General features: G+C 39.7%; 1 protein-coding gene across 2 annotated transcripts in view; it reads right to left on the bottom strand.

The window, feature by feature from the left end:
* MYPN (myopalladin) overlaps positions 1-21309 on the bottom strand; it is an 89628-nt gene that overhangs the window by 24296 nt on the left and 44023 nt on the right. For both annotated transcript variants that reach the window (XM_036336891.1, XM_036336890.1), the window contains exons 8-12: positions 19410-19433; positions 16716-16832; positions 15638-16010; positions 8331-8927; positions 7826-7964 (exon numbers count right to left, since the gene is read on the bottom strand). In XM_036336891.1, coding sequence (XP_036192784.1) covers positions 7826-7964; positions 8331-8927; positions 15638-16010; positions 16716-16832; positions 19410-19433 — 1250 coding nt within the window. The remainder of the gene's footprint in view (positions 1-7825; positions 7965-8330; positions 8928-15637; positions 16011-16715; positions 16833-19409; positions 19434-21309) is intronic.

Here is a 21309-nt window from a genome sequence, read left to right as displayed (position 1 = left end):
GTAACTATGGAGCATATAGTTGTAAGCAGATTTTAGCTGGAAGTTTCTACTGGGGCACCAAGATGGGCTACATATCAGAAAACAAGTGAGTTGGGAGACAAACTATTTTCCAGAAATTTCAAAGCTGGTGGTTAAGGATAGGTTGGATGATTTAAAGCCTTCACTTCCATCAGAGATACAAGAATCAGGAGGGAGAAGATCCAGTGAGAGGACTTTGGAGAGAGTTATTAATGTCTGTGAGTGTCCTACCTCTACCTCCAGCCCCTGGGGACCTCCCTTTCACCTGAAGTCTAGCCAGGTCTCGTTCCTGCCTAAGAAATCTGGAGTGAAGAGTGAGGTGGACTTTTGTTGGTGGCCAAGCTCAAGGCAGCTTTGAGTGGCCTGCACTCCTGCATTGTTCCAGGGCAGAGGACTGTGATGGCTCTCGTCATGCACATGTGACTCACACACGACACAAAGCCAGTGTGAGGTCAGCTTTTGTCCCTCCATGGTTGGGAAAGGAAGGAGTCAGAAATAGCAGTTGGAGAAGTGGGGCAAGAGGGGGCAAAAAAAGAGCGAAGCTGGCCATGGTTCCCTTCCTGGCTATTTAGGTCCATATCTTGCAGAAGTCCCTGGTGAAGGAGGGGGTTTGTGTGTGGGTGTTAGTTTTCATTAAGGATTGGAGTGTTGGTTACTACCAGGACTGGACATTTTGTATGACTGGATCAAGATTGTATTTTTGCAACACAGTGACCAGAGAACCTTATATGAATGAAAAGTGGTCACAATGATTTTGAGATAACTTCACATTTGAGATTGCCAGGAGCAGAAGAATTAGCCCATTAGATGAATTTATAAGGATATGGAGAGAGAAAAAATTCTTTTTAGACATACCTGCTTAATGTACCACTTACACGATATGTATAAATTGCAGAGGAGTAACAAACAAAATCAGAATATTGTAGGTCAAAGAGTTTCCATGAAAGATTTCATAAAGTATTTGGGAAGTTGGTTCTCAGGAATAAGGGAAGCCATGCAATGGTGTGGCTTGTTACTGAAGCACTGAATCTTTATAGCTGAGGTGTTAACAGAGATGCACACTATCTCCAGAGCAGGAAGTGACATTTTCCGTGGTGCTTAGCAACTAAGGGATGGTTACACATAAATCAAGGTTGTCATTCCAAGTTATGACTAATGGGACTCAGATTTTGTAAGAAAATTTGCAAACACAAGCAATATGTTCAAGTTAAATTTAAAGGTGCTTTTTGCACTGTTCTGCACAAAGGTTGCACTACTGATCCACTGTTGGTGGACAGCACATTGAGTTTCCAGGACTGGACTTACGTTGCATTCTCATTTTCCCTTGCCTTGTCCCCTTTGTGAGTAACGGCAGGAGTTTCTGTATCACCTGCTCGTAGGTAATATCTATGCTCAAAGGAAGGAATTTTTCTTTCTGTAAATCTGGCCTGTATGGCAATCAAATCAGTGATATATGACCTATCCTTTCCAGATGATATGTATAACCTTAAGTAAAAATGAATTTCACAGAAGTTCAGTTGCTCTATGAAAGAAAACAAAAAGCTAAAAAAAATTCTCAGAAGAATATGCCATTTGAAAATATAATTCCTTTCTTCCCTTTAAAGATAACCCTCTTAAGGCTGATAATTTGACAAGTTGAAACACGTGATTTTTGGGACACATCTGCAGAAATTTCCTTCCAATTGGCAGAGCAGTGGGGCGTGCCTTCCTTCTGTGGAGAACCACAGTGTGATGACACATCCCAATCACGTATGTCATTGCCCAGGCTCCGGATTTCCAAAATGGGGGCCATCGTCAGAAACTCACTGCCTTGAGCTCATGCTGGCTTCCTCTGCTCTGGGCTTCAGGGGCAAATAATCAAATCGGATAAAAACAGCTGGAGGAGCCTTGCTCAAGGGTTCCCAACCTATTCGAGGTATAATGTTCACTAAAGAAAGTCTTATATGTTAGAGAATGTATTCTCTTTTGTCCCAGGGAGATCCACAGAATGGACAGAGGATAAAAGATTCCTATATAAACTTGGAGAGTAACATACATAGGGGATGCCTTCTTTTACTATTTATCTAATAATTACATGCTACTTTCAATAGAGACAACCAGGCTTCATAGCCTACTTCCTGTCCCTGCTGCCAAGTTCATGGTAAGCACCTACTATGTGCTAAATACTATGATAAGCACTGGAGATTCAATATTCTATAAAACATAGACTCGAGTTAGCCTGGAGGTCAAATCACCCCCGGTATTGCCGACAACAATCAAGGCTTAACTACAACAAGACTGCGCACAAAGACCACTAGGGGGTGCACCAAGAAAGCATAAAAAATGCGGAGACAAAGAAACAGGACAAAACTGTCAATGGAGGATATTGAGTTCAGAACCACACTTTTAAGATCTCTTAAGAACTGTCTAGAAGCCGTTGATAAATGTAGTGAGATCCTCAAGAAATCTAATGAGACCCTCGATGTTATGATAAAGAACCAACTAGAAATTAAGCATACATGGACTGAAATAACGAATACTATACAGACTCCCAACAGCAGACCAGAGGAGTGCAAGAATCAAGTCAAAGATTTGAAATGCGAAGAAGCAAAAAACACCCAACCAGAAAAGCAAAATGAAAAAAGAATCCGAAAATACGAAGATAGTGTAAGGAGCCTCTGGGACAGCTTCAAGCGTACCAACATCAGAATTATAGGGGTGCCAGAAGATGAGAGAGAGCAAGATATTGAAAACCTATTTGAAGAAATAATGACAGAAAACTTCCCCCACCTAGTGAAAGAAATAGACTTACAGGTCCAGGAAGCACAGAGAACCCCAAACAAAAGGAATCCAAAGAGGACCACACCAAGACACATCATCATTAAAATGCCAAGAGCAAAAGACAAAGAGAGAATCTTAAAAGCAGCAAGAGAAAGAAAGTCAGTTACCTACAAGGGAATACCCATATGACTGTCAGCTGATTTCTCAACAGAAACTTTGCAGGCCAGAAGGGAGTGGCAAGAAATATTCAAAGTGATGAATACCAAGAACCTACAACCAAGATTACTTTATCCAGCAAAGCTATCATTCAGAATTGAAGGTCAGATAAAGAGCTTCACAGATAAGGAAAAGCTAAAGGAGTTCATCACCACCAAACCAGTATTATATGAAATGCTGAAAGGTATCCTTTAAGAAGAGGAAGAGGAAGAAAAAGGTAAAGATACAAATTATGAACAACAAACATGCATCTATCAACAAGTGAATCTAAGAATCAAGTGAATAAATAATCTGGTGATCATAATAGAATCAGGGACATAGAAAGGGAATGGACTGACTATTCTTGGGGGGGGGGGAAAGGGGTGTGGAAGATGCGGGAAGAGACTGGACAAATATTGTGCACCTATGGATGAGGACAGTGGGTGGGGAGTGAGGGGGGAGGGTGGGGCGGGAACTGGGAGGAGGGGAGTTATGGGGGGAAAAAAGAGGAACAAATGTAATAATCTGAACAATAAAGATTTGATTAAAAAAAAAAAAAAACATCGACTCTACATTCAAAGATGTCTCGTAAAAATACTTTAAATCCAAAATTTTTCTGTAAGAATAATTACTAAAAGATACACAGATTTATTTTATACTTAAATGTTCACTTAACAACAATTTTGCTTAATTTCAGATTCTCCCCCCCCCCCAGCCCCCTGTGTGTAATTTCAGTGTAGTTTTTAAAGGTTTCTTCGTTTTAATCAGTTGATTAAAATAGACTGCTATCACAGCGAGTAGTATCCACAATTAGATATAATCAGAGTCTGGGTAGTTAAGTGAGATATTTTCTATAGATATGCAACAACTCCAAAATGTTCTACTTGGTCAAGAGTTTCACTAGCCTACCTGAAACTAATGTAAATCCTATTGTTTTGTGTTAATTCAGCAAATATTTACTGAACACCTACTCTGTGCCAGACATATCAGGGGTACAACAATGAATAAGACACCTCCCAATTTCAGCTCCCAGGAAGCTTGTGATTGGTGTGTTGTGGGTGGGCCCATGGCAGAGGACATCAGGACACTTCACTAGAGTGTCCTACGTGCCCAAGTTGGGCAATGTAAGGCCAATGACTATGTGGAATATTTTTTTACAAAAGGGATGGATGGCAACACTGCTCATAAAAGAGGATTTTTATAAAGAATTCATAGTAAGAGATGAAAGAGGTAAGATTAAAATAGAGGAAATGACTAGGCAGTTTAGAGAAGGAGATTAAAGGAACAAAAGGTAGAGCAAGATTTAGGCACTCCCCCCTTTCCCTCCCCCCCTCCCCCCTACAATGCAGTATCTGGGAACTGCAGACAGTTTTGGAGAAGTATTCATTTTTATTCATTTTAAAAAAGGGATGGAGGAGCAGAATAAAGAGATAGGAAGGTTTAGAGAGAAATGAGGTCAAGGAGGAAAGTTGAAATAAGGAACTAAATGTGTGTGTGCTCATGCATATGTTTATGTAGATTTAGAAATTAGTAGTCAATAAATATTACTAGTAACTAGGTTCAGAACATCATGCTAAGTCATGTGAGAATTAGAATCATTGGTCATGAAGGCTCCGTCACATTTTGTGGTCCTAGGTTCCTTTGACTCCCAGATTCACCTTGCTAACCTAAACCATTTAAGTTTTATTGATGTTCACTGAGGATCCACTGCTATTGAATAAAAGATACCCTTCAAAATAAGAAGTGATGCAGCCTAAAATCTTGAAATGGGGCACTTTTCTCTTGGCTTATCCCCAACCCAAAGGAACTCTGTTGTCAGTTTAGAAAGCTAAACATTTTAGTAAATATGAACATCTGAGTAAATATGAACATCTGATGACACCTTTGTATTGCACAAAGTTCCAAGAACCAACAAGCAAATGTTAACTGATAATTAGAATTGTCATATAAAACAAGTTGAATGCTGGAATATTACAACAGAGAAATAAAAGTGATAGGTATATCAAAGAAAACCCATTTTCTAAAAAAATAATTTAGAAGCTTGAGTTCTGAGGAGGAAATTATCTGTAATCAATAATATTCACTGTTTAGGGACTTCTGGTTTATTTTCATGTAGTAATGCTAGACCACACACATGTTCTAGAACAGGTACTATTCTTCATTTGCTTAGGAATCAAGTAGGGCAAGAGTCCAGCTTTCTGGAGCTAAACTTTTTCAAGGCAAAAAAACCCCAAACAAATACGTACTCTTCAAAGAAATCACTTGCTCCCCCTCATATGTGTAGGCCAACATGGAAGTGAGAAAACAGATAATTGTATCCTGTTGAAAAAAGACTGCAGGTATGGATAGCTATCAATACATAAGTGTTTCTTTATGATTATTCTCCACTTTTCTAAGCAAATTTTCTTCTTCTTAAGTTTACTAATGGGCCACATTTTAGGCAGTTCTTCATGACATTTTCACTATAAAACAATATTATAACATGGTCATCATTTTATTCCTCAAAACTTCCTCAGAATCAACACCTATCAACCTAATGCAAGTGTTGCAGCTCAGACAGCTCCGTAGTTTCCTGAGTTGTATTTATGCAGCTTGGCTTTCATTATCTAAACATAGAAAGCAAACTAAAACTAATCTAAATAATAATTCCCTAAAGAAGAGAGTACTGAGGTATTTTTGAGACTGCTCTGAGTCCCTGCTATTTGCCCTGAAGTTAATTCACAATGGAGATTTAATAAGGAGTTCTACTGGGTTTTTGGCACTCAACTTCATGGAACTTCATGTTGCTATATGCTCCCATTTCAGGTAATTAAGAGAAAAACCCTACTTTCTCCTGATTTGGGCCATGGATTAGCATGGATCTACCTATAGACTAACCAAACAGCTCGTGTGCTGATCTGGTATCATTTTTACATGGGTTTTAATTGCTTCTTCCTTTGTGAATTGTAAAAGACACAGGCTGAACACAGCTCTGATTTCAATGTCACTTAGAAGGATTAACAACCATAGATAGATGCCAGTATTATAGGAAAACAAATCTGCACTAGACAGAGCCACATTTATGGGGCTTAAAGGTAATTGTTGTCATAAAACTGAAAAAGGTAGCAGAGTTTCAGGGGAAATGTGTCCTGGAGACCAGGCGCTAGCTGTAGTTCCACCACTGACAGTTTGACACCTGTGCCTCAGTTTCTCTATCTAGAAGACAGGAGAGAAGAATAATTGCCTTGGTATTTGCCTCCCAGAAATATATGTAGTTTGGTTAAATAATACATGGGAAGTGTACTCAATCATGGGAAGCTTAAATATTCTGCTTCAATTCAGTAATTTAAAGTCAATTTTATAAAGGTTTTAAGCAGCACATTTTCAAAAGCATCCACTCAGTAAAAATTGCCCAACATATAACATAATTGTAAAATATTGTACATCCACGGATCCACTGGAAATAAGAGACAGAAACACTAAGGAAAACAGCATATGGTCAGGGGGAACTGGAGCCTCACTTGCAGTCTTATTTCCAGCACTTACGTCACAAATTCCACAATATTTGCCATATGGTTTTGATGGAAATTGTATGTTATATTTCAAAGTAGATTCTATCAGTTCCCACCTTGGCAAATAAGTCAAGAGTTAGGTTATTCAAATGTAAACCTGCATTTAAAAGAACACATTACCTTATAAATGCAAAAATAAATGACTCAAATAAGAAAACAGTCTCTCTTTTACTTGATGGTCACATATGGCCTTCCTCTTTCTCCTTTAGTGTAAACACTTACTAGTAAGCAAGGATCTGTACAGATTGAACCGCAGGATATTGCCTAATGGCTGCTTCACAAGTTTCAACGAATGCAAAGATTGAGAGGAAATGGTGAGCAGACCTTTAGGCACATTGGATTGAAGGAGTCAGAAAAAAAGAAGCATGAACCCAATTCCTTAAAGTCTAGATCAGTGGTTCTCAATCTTCTGGCCCTTTAAATACAGTTCCTCATGTTGTGACCCAACCATAAAATTATTTTCGTTGCTACTTCATAACTGTAATGTTGCTACTGTTATGAATCATAATGTAAATATCTGATATGCAGGATGGTCTTAGGCGACCCCTGTGAAAGGGTTGTTTGACCACCAAAGGGGTCGCGACCCACAGGTTGAGAACCGCTGGTCTAGATCATCTCCAGCTCAGATATCAAACTATCTCAAAGGTGTGATGGTGTCTGCCAAAACTGAGCTGAGGATTGCTTGAATGGTCCACAGACTATCTAGTCCAGTGGTTCTCAACATTGGCTGCACATTAGAATCACCTGGGAATCTTTTTAAAATCCTGACTTCTGGGCCTCATCCTCCAGAAATTCTTTCTTTGTTATGGGGTGGGGCCACAACATTAGTAACAAAGAAACAGAATTTCCGGAGGATGAGGCCTAGAAATCAGGATTTTAAACAGGTTCCTAGGTGATTCTAATGTGCAGCCAAGGTTGAGAACCACTGATCTAGTCTCTCTCCTGCTTTAACATATTCTGTTTTAGGTAAACACTTGCAAACAGGTAAACTGAGTTAGCTACATGGTAATCAAGAACTTGAGATCCACGGGGATGGAGTTTACTACCTGACCTTTGGTTAATCTGTGCTCTACCTTCCAAGACTGCAGTGACAACCTCACTGAGCATGTGATTTCTTTTGAAGAGTATGCATTTGTTTGGGGATTTTTTTGCTTTGAAAACTTTTAGATCCAGAAAGCTGGACTCTTGCCCTGCTTGATTCCTAAGCAAATGAAGATGACCTGAGCATCGGAAGAAGGACTGAATGAGGCAAAATTACTTCCCTCGCATTGAAATAAACCACCTGAGCCCACCAATCTTACCTGCTGGTTGGATCTGACATCACTGAAATTCATTTTTTTCCCCAAGTCTAGAATCACTGCATTCTTAGCTTCACGAATGTAATCATCATTCACTGGCTGGGGAGACTTTGTATTTTTCTTCATTAGCCCCTGGGTTGGCCTGTAAAATAAATTCACACCCAACACACCCGTGAAAAGCACTAGTCAGTGTGGAAAGGCCCAGAAATCAGAGCGGTTAAGATGGCAACGAGGCACGAGGAGTCATCAGCACTTATGGAGGGCATGTTGTGTGCAAAGGCTGAGCACTGCACAGAGAATCTGTGTTAGTAGAGGTGTTTTCAACATTTTGATTACAAAAATTATTTAAATTGATCAAGCCCTTAGGTGTTCAATATCCATGTTGTGTCTAATAAACAGGATTATGCAGGAATCCACTCAGTGAGACTCCTGTCCCAGACCAAGCTGTTTTGTATGTGTCCCTTCTTAACTGACACCTTTTCCGTGGAGAAACCTCGACGACACTTACGTGGATGGTGCACTTCTGGGCAGCCCCATGGCATTGGTGGGTGGGACGGCAGGGAGAGAAGGCAGGACAGAGCTGAGGAAAGCCACGGGGTTCTGAATCCGGCTGGTGGGAGAGACAGGACTTGGAGACACACAGCGGGGCTGAAACTGGTGTCCGCCCGCGATGGGAAAAGAGAGTGGCGGTTGTGCTGGCTCCGTTGGACCTGGAGGGGGTGGCTCGTTCTGGACGGAAACGCCTCCTAGAGATTTGGTTTGCACGAAGGGGTGAGAAAGTAAGAGGCTTTCTTTGCTCACTGTCCTCTGCATGGTCTGAGGAGTGCTGCTCAGGGTGAACACTGGGGAGCTGGCACGGGCCGCGGCTGCCATGGCGGTGTTGGAATTCGTGGAGGGGAAGAAAAGCTTGGGCCGGGCCAGGCTGAACGTCTGCGATGAGGGGGTCTTCACAGGCTTGCTGGGCATTGTCCCTGCTGGGGAAGCAACGGAGTTCAATACACTCATGTTGAAAGGAAACTCCTTAGGAGACGAAGGAGATGGGTTTTGCAGCTGCTGCTGTTCCAGCAGGACCTGGTTGTGAAGCTGCTGGAGCTGGCTGGAGTCGCTGCACAGAGAGGGGGAGAGAAGGGAGATCATCACTTGGGCATCCCCTGCGGAAATGTGCACGGGCTGTTCACAACTTTATGCTGAGGAAGAGCACACAACCAGAGCCGCCAGAAATCAGCGAATCAATTTCTTGTGAGTTGTTCCTCCTTCTTTCTAAATCTGTTTTATTGTCCCTAAGCAGGAAAAAGGCCAGTGGGATACATAACAACGAGGCACCATGCACATTGTATTCTCTGTGGGGTGGCCCTGGGGTGGTGCAACAGAGCAGCCCAATTGTAATGTTTATAAATTAGAAAAGAGACATAGAAGCAATGGTCCCCTTGTTGGGAGGGCTCAAGGCCCTGAGGTGAACAGACAGTATTTCAGCTTTGGGGCAGAAAGCACTGGGCCACACGCTGAGGTGAGTCGCCGAAGGGGCTGCATTCTCCAAGCCAACATGCTGTGTCCTTCACTCTGCCTCGTTTTAGAGCAAACCTGAACAAAGCAGCTGCACGTGTCTCAATGTTTCTCATCCTCTCCTGACAACAGTGCTGTACAGGGAAGGTGACCGTGTGTCCCCATTCAGCCTAGACCAGCCGTGGGCAAACTACGGCCCGCGGGCCGGATCCGGCCCATTTGAAATGAATAAAACTATTGAAAAAAAAGACCGTACCCTTTTATGTAATGATGTTTACTTTGAATTTATATTAGTTCACACAAACACTCCATCCATGCTTTTGTTCCAGCCCTCCAGGCCAGTTTAAGAACCCATTGTGGCCCTCGAGTCAAAAAGTTTGCCCACTCCTGGCCTAGACTGTTCTGGTTTATGCCTGTTTTCCCAGTTTAATTATTAATCGTTTCTTCCAGTCTAAAAAATGTCATGGTTTACGTGATAAATTATATGATTCCCCTATAAAAGTCTATGGTTTATAAAAGTCTAATTATAAACACTGACTTAGATTATTTTTGCTCCTAAGCAAAAGTAACTCAGAGTAGGAGCAGTTTCTTCATTTATAGGAGCTGGAGTCACAGAAGCATGACATGACTTGCCTTAAGTCCCACAGCCTATTTAACTCCTCTGAGTAAGCCAGTTATTTTTAAAGAATAAAAATGTCTAAAAGTCACACATGCAGAACGTTGTCAGGGCTGTCCAACTTTGCTGTTTAGAGACTCTATTCCTAAATGCACGGCCATAGGAAGAGCCACAAACGAGAGTGCAGGGTCCCAAGGCCACGTGGTTTTATGCTCTTTGGACATATAAGTTGCTTCTGAAACACAGATGGTGATCTGTCAAATATGAGGCCTATTAAAAATGAAAGGTTTTGTATTTGCTTACCATCAAGAAAGTCAACATCAACAGCAGTTATGTTGAACCAGAAGGTTCTCCAAACCTTGATTTTTCAAGGATTTTAAAATTGATTTTTAGAGAGAGTGGAAAGGAGAGGGAGAGAAAGAGAGAAACATTGATGTGAAAGCAAAACATCGACGGGCTGCCTCCTGCATGCCTCCCCACCCTTCTCTCCCCCACAGGCACTGAGCCTGCAACTTGAGCATGTGCCCCAATTGGGAATCCAACCTGCAGCCTTTTGGTGCACAGGTCAATGCCTAACCAACTGAGCCACACTAGCCAGGGCAAACCTTGATTTTCCTTAATTCTTGGAGTTTAACTTTTTCCTTTCCTTCATTAATATTTATGTTACACAATATTTGGAAAAGTAACTTTACAAAATGCAGACCCATCTCCACTTTTCATTACTGCTGTCAAATGTTACATACTGTACAATCCTTTGTTCATCTATGAAAACTTTGTCTTGAGTTAAACTAAGAATTCAGGAGTATTAGCCACTTGCCATGGTAACTTTCTTCTCCTTTTTAGAAGTGAGCTTTTAAACTAGAGAATAAATTAATACAATTAAATATTAATTAACCCTTTTTATTTCACAATAGATGAAAGATTCCGAAATTAAGAGAAGCAGAAATATCTTTGTGAAGTTATCCTTAGAAAAAATATGTACAATTAACATTGATTCTGCTGGTGTTGACTTTATCAATGGCATAAAAATACAGAATCTTTACATTTTCAGTGGACCACATATTCAGCAGGTCACATTCTGTGATTGCTGTAGCATAAACACAATGCTACGTAGTTTTCAGGACATGTTTGTGTTGCAGGCTGAGTAAAATTTAATCTGATGACCATATTTTATTATGGTTATGGAAACAGAAAAAATAGTATATGAAAAGGAAGTAATCATGAAAGATAAGGGTGATAAAAAGAGGCCAGGAAGTTATTTGGTATTTATTGATTCTTCTTTTTCCTTAGCTCCCACTGAATGAAAACTAAATACCAGTTGTTTTTACTTTAATATTCAAATGGCATGTTAGTGCTTATCATTCAATGCAGTATATTAGATTATATAGGTGGGTTTAAACCTTAATGATATATGAGATATAGTGTCAAATTGTTTTGATTATCTAAGAGTCTAGAAAAATTCATTTGAGAATAATGTCTCTTTTTGTTTGAACAATTCCCCTCCCCCCCATTTTATTAAACTCCATCTTGTCCAGGGGGGATTTAAAAGAGCTGTTTGGATTTGCTCATTCATTGCATCAAGACAAGTTGTCAATTCCATTATTCGATGGGCTTTTATTGAATCTTCTATGTGTCTAGTTTGCTAGGTACTGTAGGAGATATAAATATGCCTCGGATAGTATGAGCTATTCAGGGCTCAAAAATCTTACTATATGTACATGTAACACAAATAATCAGTGGTTATTTGCAGATAATACATGGAGTTCAGTTACATTTAATAATTAAGGTATAGCATTAATGAAAAAATAAAGGAAGGGAAGATTAATTATAAAGCAAATCAGTTCTAAAATCCTGAGTAACCTAATTCAAAGTAACAGCCTGCCATAAATTGCTATAAGCTCAGCTGCTCATTTATCGTTGCTGTAAGGATTTCTGAAATCAGGTTTATACCCCAGCTTTCTTCCTGTAGATTTATCAACTTTCTTGGGTTACTTGAAAATATCTCTTCTTTCGCCACCACTTAAGCATTATGCTCAAGAATATGGGCTCTGCAGACAAAGAGATGTAGGTCCTAGTCCTGGCCCTGCCACTCATTATTGTGTGGCTTTGGGAAGTTTCTAGACTTTGCTGACCCTGACTTCCCCCTAATTAAAGTAATAGATATTGATTTTGTTGTGAGAATTGATAAATAAATGACCAAATACAAATTTACAAGTGGTCAATAAATGGTGGGTATATTTTTTAGTTTCTGAACTACAAATGACAATTGAAAGATTTGTAAGAATGAAAATCAGGTTCAGAATTATAAGGATACTTCTGGAATACAAAAGAATTTCTCAGGGATTTTGAACTGTCAAAATACAGTGCCAAAGACAAACACAACAAGACAAACTTGGGATACTGTATCCAGGACTTTTGAAAGCAATTCTGGCAACAACAACTTCGGGCAGCATGTGCTGGAGCCAGCTCCGGAGGGCTCTGTCCACAACTCATCCCCGATCCCAGTTCAATGACCTTTCTTTAGTAGCTTGAAATCAGCCATGGTGGGAGGAAATTTATAAATGCTACCCTCAGGGCTTCCCTGCCTCTGCCCATTACTAAAACATTGGCCAGCACATCACTGATTAGGATAACTGATTCTGAGTAAATCCGTCTCCACAATCAGCTTTTAGCTGTGGTTTTAGCAATGGTTATATCTCAGGCTGCACATTAGGATCACCTGGAGAGCTCAAAAGACAAACAAACCTCATTGATTTAGGCACGATGGCTCAGAGAGTCAATTGGCCTGGGAAAGGATCCAGGCATAGTTATTATCTTTTAAAATGCAGGTCAGTGGTTCTTAAGCTTTAGTGGGCCCTAGAATTCTCCGGGGGCTCTAGTTAAAACACACATTTCTGGGCCTTACCCCCAGAGTTCTGACTCAGTAGCTCTGAGACTGATTCAGGGCCACAGACTCTGCATTTTATCAAGCCTCCAGGTGAGGCCAATGCTATAAGTAGCAAGGCTGTCAAGCATGTCAAACTCGTTTAAATAAACGAGGCAGGCAGCCCGCCAGCTGCGAGTTTGACATGCTTGCCTAAGTGATTCTTGTATGCATCCAGGACTGAGAACCTCTGCTCTAAAGAGACACTCATCCTAAAGTATAGGCTTTCCCAGTACATTCCATTTTTGTCTGACACTTGACTCACTTTAACTGTTAATTATTGTTTTTTCCTGGGTGTGGAGGGGTGTGTGATGGGGTAGGGTGGGTTGACAAAAGGTTGCAACTCAGGTTGTCCAACTCCAGACCAGTAGTTTGCAACCTGGCTATACATTAAAATAACCTGTAGGGAGATTCTGATTCAATTGTGAGGGAAGGAATAGATATTTTTTAAAAGCTCCATATTTCATTCTAGAGAGTAGCCAGGATAAAGAATCACTGATCTAGACAGCTTGGTATTCAAGTTGAAAATTTCAAAATCTGAATGATCTAGGTTCTGATAATAATAGTGTTTAAAAATGACAGCTTCATGTGGATTCAAGGATGTGCGTGTGTGTATGTGAGCATGTACATGTGCCTATTCTAATAAAAACCTAAGAGACCCTGACCGGTTTGGCTCAGTGGATAGAGCGTCAGCCTGCGGACTCAAGGGTCCCAGGTTCGATTCCGGTCAAGGGCATGTACCTTGGTTGCGGGCACGTCCCCAGTGGGGAATGTGCAGGAGGCAGCTGATCAATGTTTCTAACTCTCTATTCCTCTCTGTGAAAAATCAATAAACTATACTAAAAAAAAAAAAACCTAAGAGAAAAATTTAAAAAGACAAAAAATATTAAAGAATTATATAGTGCTGAGAACTGGATTTTTATAGGGTGTCACTACATAATTTAGTAGAAAGAATTTTTATATTCATTAAAGTCTCATGTGGCAGATATTGCTGGCTGACTACTTTGTAAAAGTACTCGGTTTTATTCCTGGAGGCAATATGTGCCATCTAAAGACTGCATTTCCCAGCCTCCTTTGTGGTTAGTGTAACATGTGATTAAGTTCTGGCCAAAAGATTGGAGTAAGACCTGAGAAGGCCTTCATATATATATATATTTTTTTTTAATTTAAATTTTTTATTCTTTAAAGTATTACATAAGTCTCCTTTTCACCCCATTGACCTCTCCCCGGCTGCTCCCCTAAGAAGACTTTTTAAAAAGAGTTTGATATCAAGACCCACCCATTTGCTCTTCCTGCTGCTTGAAATGCAGACATGATGACTACACCACCAACCTGGACCATGAGGGGACCTAGAGAAGTAGCCAGTGCTAAAGATGGCAGAGCAGAAAGATAGGAGGCTGGGTTCTTAACAGAGCCACAGACAGCCTATCTGATTCCTTGATTTAAGAGAGCAATAAACCCTCATGTGTTTAACCCCCTGTTAGTTTGTGTTTTCTGCAACATGAAACTAAATCTAATCCTATCTGACATACATAATAGCTCCCAAACAGTCCTGGGGTAATAGGAGGCAGTCTTCAAGGAGATTGTATGGGTTACTTGTTCCCACAACTCCCTTCCCTGAGAATTCCCACCCAGGCCCCACAGTTCTGTGATCCATTCGACTCTTCCTCCCTCCAAACACAAGTCCTCTGCACTTGACCAGCCTGGACCAGTTGGTATTTGGAATCCAGCTGTTGAGAACGATTTAGTTAGCAGTGCAACTTGACACAAATCGTGATGGAGAATGGGACACACCATGATGGACCAAGCCATAATCGATAAATCTTCAAAGAGATAATAGTGGAGTGGATACCCAAAGAGGAAACAAGGAGGCACTCCAGAAGTCAGAGGGTGAGAAGCAGACAGAGGCTGAACTAACCATGTGATCCCAGCTCCCAGTTCGCCTTCTCTGTACCGGTCTGGCTGTTCCTGCATAGATCCCCACAATATCCTCTTCCTCTCTTACTCTTTTAAGTGGATTCCGATTTCCTGGGACCAGCAGAACTTTGACAGTTCTGGATGGGACTTGCTAAGAGGCATATTACGTAACATTTCATTTTATGCCCTGCAATCTGCCTTATGTGGTAGTGAGAAGAATATAAAATGAAACAAAAGGAACCGCTTGCAATGAATATCATGTGGCCATCACTGAGAAACACATGATGGGAGTGCTGATACTGCAGATTTTAACGTTGATATTTAAAGATTTATATAATTACAAACATAATTTTTATCATTTTGATGTGTGGATCAAACAGAACATAACAGTAGTATCATGTTCTGTGTTTGCTTTACTATGGATGAACATCAAACATTGCAGCATGTCTCTGACAGAGCTGGATGAGAGTGATAGTACACTTAGATTGGTGTAAGGATGTGTTATTTTTAAAACATTTAAAGCGTATTTTCTGCCCTAGCTGGTTTGGCTCAGTGGATAGAGCGTTCACCTGCAGACTGAAGGGTCCTGGGTTTGAGTCTGGTCAAGGGCACATGACCGGGTTGTGGGCTCCATCCCCAGTAGGGGGCGTGCAGGAGGCAGCCAATCAATTCTCTCTCATCATTGATGTTTCTCTCCACCCCTCCCTTCCCTTCTGAAATTAATAAAAATATATTAAAAATAAAATAAAGCATATTTTCTCATTTTATAATTCCCCTTTCAGCTCCATAATTCTGAAGAAGGGAAGACTCAGAGATGCTCTCAGGCACTTGGTTGTCCATTCTGGATTTTACTTACAGTTTGGGTTTGGCCAGGACTGGAGGGGGCTCTTTGACAGGTGAGGAAGGCTCCGGGAGTTTTGCTGGCTGTACACTGAATCTCTCCAGGAAAGAATCAGGCCTGGTCTGGTTGGCAGTCACTGGGCCACCCTCAGGAGACGCCTCGCTTCCCTTGTCATCTTCAGGAAGGTTGAAGTGTACGCGGAGCCCGATTCTTGAGCTGGACCGGGGCTCGTTGTGGTTCACCAGAACCCCTTCGAGTTTGGGTTTAGGGGGTTGTTCCACAGAAGGAGGCTGTGGGTTGGGTGGGGATGGCTGCTGCTCAATCACAGCCAGGTTGGTGATGGAGTTGGCTGAGTGAAGAGACCCATTATTTCTGAGGTCTTCATTTCCTGAAACAACAGTAATAGGACCTCAGCTGTTATCTTACTCAATGAGACTGAGATGGGATTGTAACCCCGAGTTGGGGCATGTGTCCAAACCAGATGATTATGCGAATGGGGAAAAGGTTGTCAAAACAGAGGATATAATCTGGGGCATTAAAGATTGGCAAGGATACAGGAAAAAAGCTGAACTAGAAATCTAAGTACAGTTTTGGAAAGGATATTAGTTTATATAAAACCAAGGAGATGTTTTCTTAGGAGTGCAATACATAACAGTAGGACAACTGTGGGTGGTAGTGGTGGTTATAAATGCAATAAGAAATTGAAAATTGGATATTATTCAAGAACACTTTCCTCAATAATTCAATTTTTAAAAAATATATACTTTATTGATTTTAGAGAGGAAAGGAGAGGGGGAGAGAGAAACATCAATGATGAGAGAGAATCATTGATTGGCTGCCTCCTGCATACCCCCCACTGGGGATTGAGCCTGCAACCCAGGCATGTGCCCTTGGCCGGAATCGAACCCGAGACCCCTCAGTCTGCAGGCCAATGCTCTATTCATTGAGCCAAACCAGTTAGGGCAATAATTCAATTTTTAAGAGGAGAGCCAAGTTAGCTTTGTAAGAAAAGCAGTAGAAGGATAATATAAACTCTCCATACTTATATTTCAAGTCATGGTCTAAATTGTTCTAACATGTAAAGAGCCCTTACCTCTTACATCCAGCTGTGCGATGCTTGACACTGTGCCGTATTTGTTGCTTGCAGTACATGTGAAGCACCCAGAGTCTTCTGCAAATACCTCAGCAATGACCAAAGTACAAATCTCCTCTAAATGCCAGCAAAACAGAACGGTTACTGACATAATTATGAAAATGGAATTATGCAATTCACTATCAGATGGTTTTTCTATAAAAGTCAATGTAAGAAGTTGATTGCATTAGTTGTTTGAAAATAATTAGTCCAAACAATTATTGGATTGAATGGACTGATTAGGAGGCTAAATAAATGGAAGCACATAGAACAAATAACTCCACGCAGACAGACTATTGGCAAGAGAATATTATGATAATATATTATATATTATGGATTCTCAAATTGTCTTCTATATTTATGTCACCAGTTCACATGACAAAAGTAGAACTGAGAAACAATAAACTTTAAAAAAATCACAAAAACAACTTAGGAGTTAAGGCAAAAGGAGGTTTGTATGAAATAAAAGGATTAATAAAACATTTTTTAAACCCAGATTTATCACTATTTATGTGGGGAACTTTTGCAGTTAGGTAATTTTAAAGGAAGGCCACAATTTAAAACTGGACAATAAATAATTTGCTTAGCTAAATATTTGAAATTCTGGGTGAAAAACAAGGTAAATGCATTTTTTCCTTTGTAATACTATGGTAATCTGTTGGATTACTCCAATACACAGCATGAGCCCTCTTTTGAATAACTACAGAAGTGATTCCCAGGTAGAACCATATGCTTAAAGCCTAAAATTATTGTAGTTAGATATTACGTGACAGCTAATGAAGAGATAACTAAGACAGCAGCCTAAACCTCCAGTTATCACCCAGTAGACCTGACATTAAAAACAAAATTAATAAAAGCATAGTTGCATTTGGAGACACTTGGCATCTCAGTGTTTCATGATAACTGAATTCAATTAGCTGGACTACCGCTAGGAAGGCTGGACAGGAAGCCAGGGCAGAAGGTATGGAGCACCTGCTCAGTAACTACATTCTCTTCTCTCCTTATTAACTGAACCCTAACTGTTCGCCCTCCTTGGAGTGTTCATGTGCTTCAAGTCAAGTTGGCCTTGCCCAGCCTCAGCTGGTGAATGGAGACTGGTCGTGCTAAGCCAATCCTGCTAACTCTGTTCTTGATAAATGATGCCATATGACACACAATTCTGGTCAATGACATATTAGGGAATTTCTGGGAGAGATTTTCTTGTTCTTTACACAGGACAAAAGAAAGTGTTATTCCATATTTTTGTCTCTGAATATTGTCAGCTGCATATAATATCCATAGCTATGGCAACTGTCTTGGGTATATGAGTGGAACCAGCCTAAGAAGATACTCTGAAGATGGCAGAATGGAAAATGGAAAAAAAAAAAAAAAAAAAGGTTGGCCCCTGATGATCTCTGAGATGCTAAATCAATCAATTTCAAGACTGCTATTTCTTAGGGCATATTGCTATGTGAGAAAATACATTTTTTCTTATTGCTTAAGCCACTTTTAGTTAGGTCTTCTTTACTTGCTGCCCAAAGAATCCTAAATGATAGAGAGGCAAAGTTTGCTTTTGGTGCCTCTCTGTCCTTTTTTTGAGCCCTTAGCCTAAGCTTCCTTCTTTATGTTCCTCTTTCCAAACATTCGTGCTTCCCTTTTTCAGCAACCTGCTCTCAGAAAATGATCTGATAAATTCATTCACACTACACTATACCTACCTGATAAGATAAAACATTCTGTCTCCAAAGGGTACTTACATTATACAAGGTGGAAGGAATACCTCTGGCTGTGGGATTTTAGATCATGGAGCTGGGAAAGGCAGGATTTGTTTTGGGCAGGGACATCTTTTGAGAGACTCTGAAAGTGTTTTGTATATGAGACTGCCTAGTGAAAATGCCTGTTTTGGATGAATGTATTAAAAGCCTGAAATATTTTCAAGGGGAAAAAATACATTCTTCTACTAGAAGAATGTAAGAATAAAGACCCTCTGGTCTTTATTATGTATCCCCATAGTGAAGAGCTATGCAACATGGATTTTCAACATCTACTTCTGGAATGCCTTCCCATTCAGTTTTCTGAAGAGAGTTATAAATTCCAAGCCATCATTCTTACCTGGGGGTAAAAAGACAATGGAATATTTCAGGGTGATCACAAGGAGAACATCCAGATGTTTATGCTTGGATTGTGAGTAACTTGTATTTTTTGGAGGTAAGAGCTTCACCTACTTGTCACTTTCATGTCATCTTAGTATCCTTCCAATCAAATCTAATACCATCACAGACATTTTATTGATTTTTCAAATTTCAACATTTGATGCATAAGTTTTCAGAAATATAGGCTGTGAAATTTGACTTAGTCTAGCATTATAGCAATTGCTCTGCCCAGTTTTGAGAGGTCCTGAGGAGGGGCCAAGGGAAGAGGGAAGATATTCCTAAGAAAAAATCCTCAATACCACGAACTAACTGCATTCATATTAGGGATTGAGTACATATTCCAAATTTGCACATGCTCCCCTTCATTCATTCTTCTACAATAATAGCTAGAGTTGGTTTGGATCTTTTCTCTAAAACTTTATTTTTCACTTTTTCTTGACCCCAGTGTAATTTCAATATGTTTTGTTATATATATCAAACCACTGATCACACACTAATAAATTAAAGTTAAAATGTTCTTTACCTGGCTCTGCCATGGATCGAGGTTCTAGAAGAAAATAAATTAAAAGACACTTAGCATTTATATCACTGAGAGGCTATATTTTCATCAGAAGCTTCCTATAGAATTTCATAGTCACTTGCATACTCAATTGCATGAGCGATTTTTTTAAGGTTAAGCTATAATTTTAAGTAAAAGGAGCTAAGCACCAATGACCTCCACAGGGACAAGAAGGTTGTCACAGAGGGCAGCAAGAAAGCTGCTAACTAAATGATGTTGCTGTATCTTGAGACACATCTGGGTTCTAGGTAGGTGAGGAGGAAAAGTTACTAGCTGAGATTCAGGAATCCTCTAAGGTTTCAAATATTAAGAGCCCAGGATGGGTGACAGGTTCCTTGAGAGCTGGTCCTTAACCTTAAAATTCTTTATCATCCTTGAAAGTGCCTGCTGGGTACTGCATACAGGTGTTCAATTAGTGTTTATCAAATTGCAGGCACTCAGTGAGTAGCTGTTGACCTTAGTTACAATCTTCTACACTGATAGAATATTGAAGTATTTTTCTCGGTTTCAATGGTATTTCACATATATTACTGTTGCTGCTACTGCTGTTAAACTTGATAGTACTTTGATTCATATATCATACTGATCCAAGTACTACTATTTTGTGATCGACAGAAGCAAATTAACAAAAAAGCAAATAAATTTCAATGTATTTAATGCTGAAATGGGTCAAGGTGAAAGCACTTATGTGACAAGAAAAGAATAATTAACCACTTGAATATATAAATAACTCTTACAATAAAAAATAAAAACTTAATATAAAAAATGAGCAAAGGATATGAACAGGTAATTTAAAAACAATGAAATACAAAGACCAAATAAATATGAAAAATAGTTCCACCTCACATCTAATTAGTGAAGTGAGGATCAAAAGAAGTGTTTCACTATAAAATTAGTGAAGATAAAAAATTACTTAATCCTCATTGTTCATGAAAGTTGTAGTAAACTATAGGACCACATGTGTCCCAATTTAGCTGGGACAAACCTGGTTTATTCCTGGGATCTCTGTGTAATTATTAATAGTACCCTCTTTCACACCCCAAAGTGTCCCAGGTTGAATGGTAAATTGTGTGATCATCCTTAGTTTCAACCTTTGGGGATGACATTTTGGCAATATACAGGGGTAGGCAAAAGTAGGCTTACAGTTGTTCATATGGAAAAAGACACGCAGGTTATGATTATTACAATAGCTTTATTCATTCTGTGTTGCATGCACTCACAACTGTTAAGCTACTTTGCCCACCCCTAGATATTAAAAGTCTAAGAAAATGTGAATTTACAGTAGTAATTCTAGTGCTTTAATTTATTTTATATTCACAAAGATTTTCCTGTTAACATGCATTGGAGCATAGTTTATAATAGTAAAAATTTGTGAAGAACCTAAATGTTCAACAATAGAAAATTAAATAAATATGAAATTGATGGTATTGATCTATATTTTTAAAGTAAGAAAGGCCTATATTTATTAACATGGAAAGATGTTCCTGAAATGTTGAGTGAAAAATATTAATTTACAAAAAAGAGTATGATTACATTAGCTTCAGGCGAACAACCCAGTGATTAGACATTTATATAACTACGAAGCACTCACCCCAATAAGTCTAGTACCTATCTGACACCATAAAAAAAGAATATGATTTAGTTTTATTAAAAAATATTCATGGGTAGACACAGACAATAGGATGGTGAAGGCTTGGGGCAGAGGGGGGTTGGAGAGGGCAATGCGGGGGGGGGGGAGGGAGGGACATATGTAATACTTTCAACAATGAAGACTTATAAAAAATATATTCGTGGGAAAAATGTTGGAGATTATACACCAAAATACTAATAATTAGATTTAGATTTAGGGATTATGATTACAAGT

This window comes from Myotis myotis, unplaced genomic scaffold (assembly GCF_014108235.1).
Source record: "Myotis myotis isolate mMyoMyo1 unplaced genomic scaffold, mMyoMyo1.p scaffold_m19_p_15, whole genome shotgun sequence".
Taxonomy (NCBI): domain Eukaryota; kingdom Metazoa; phylum Chordata; class Mammalia; order Chiroptera; family Vespertilionidae; genus Myotis; species Myotis myotis.
Note: the sequence above shows the minus strand (reverse complement) of the source record. Positions and strands in the feature narration are given on the sequence as shown.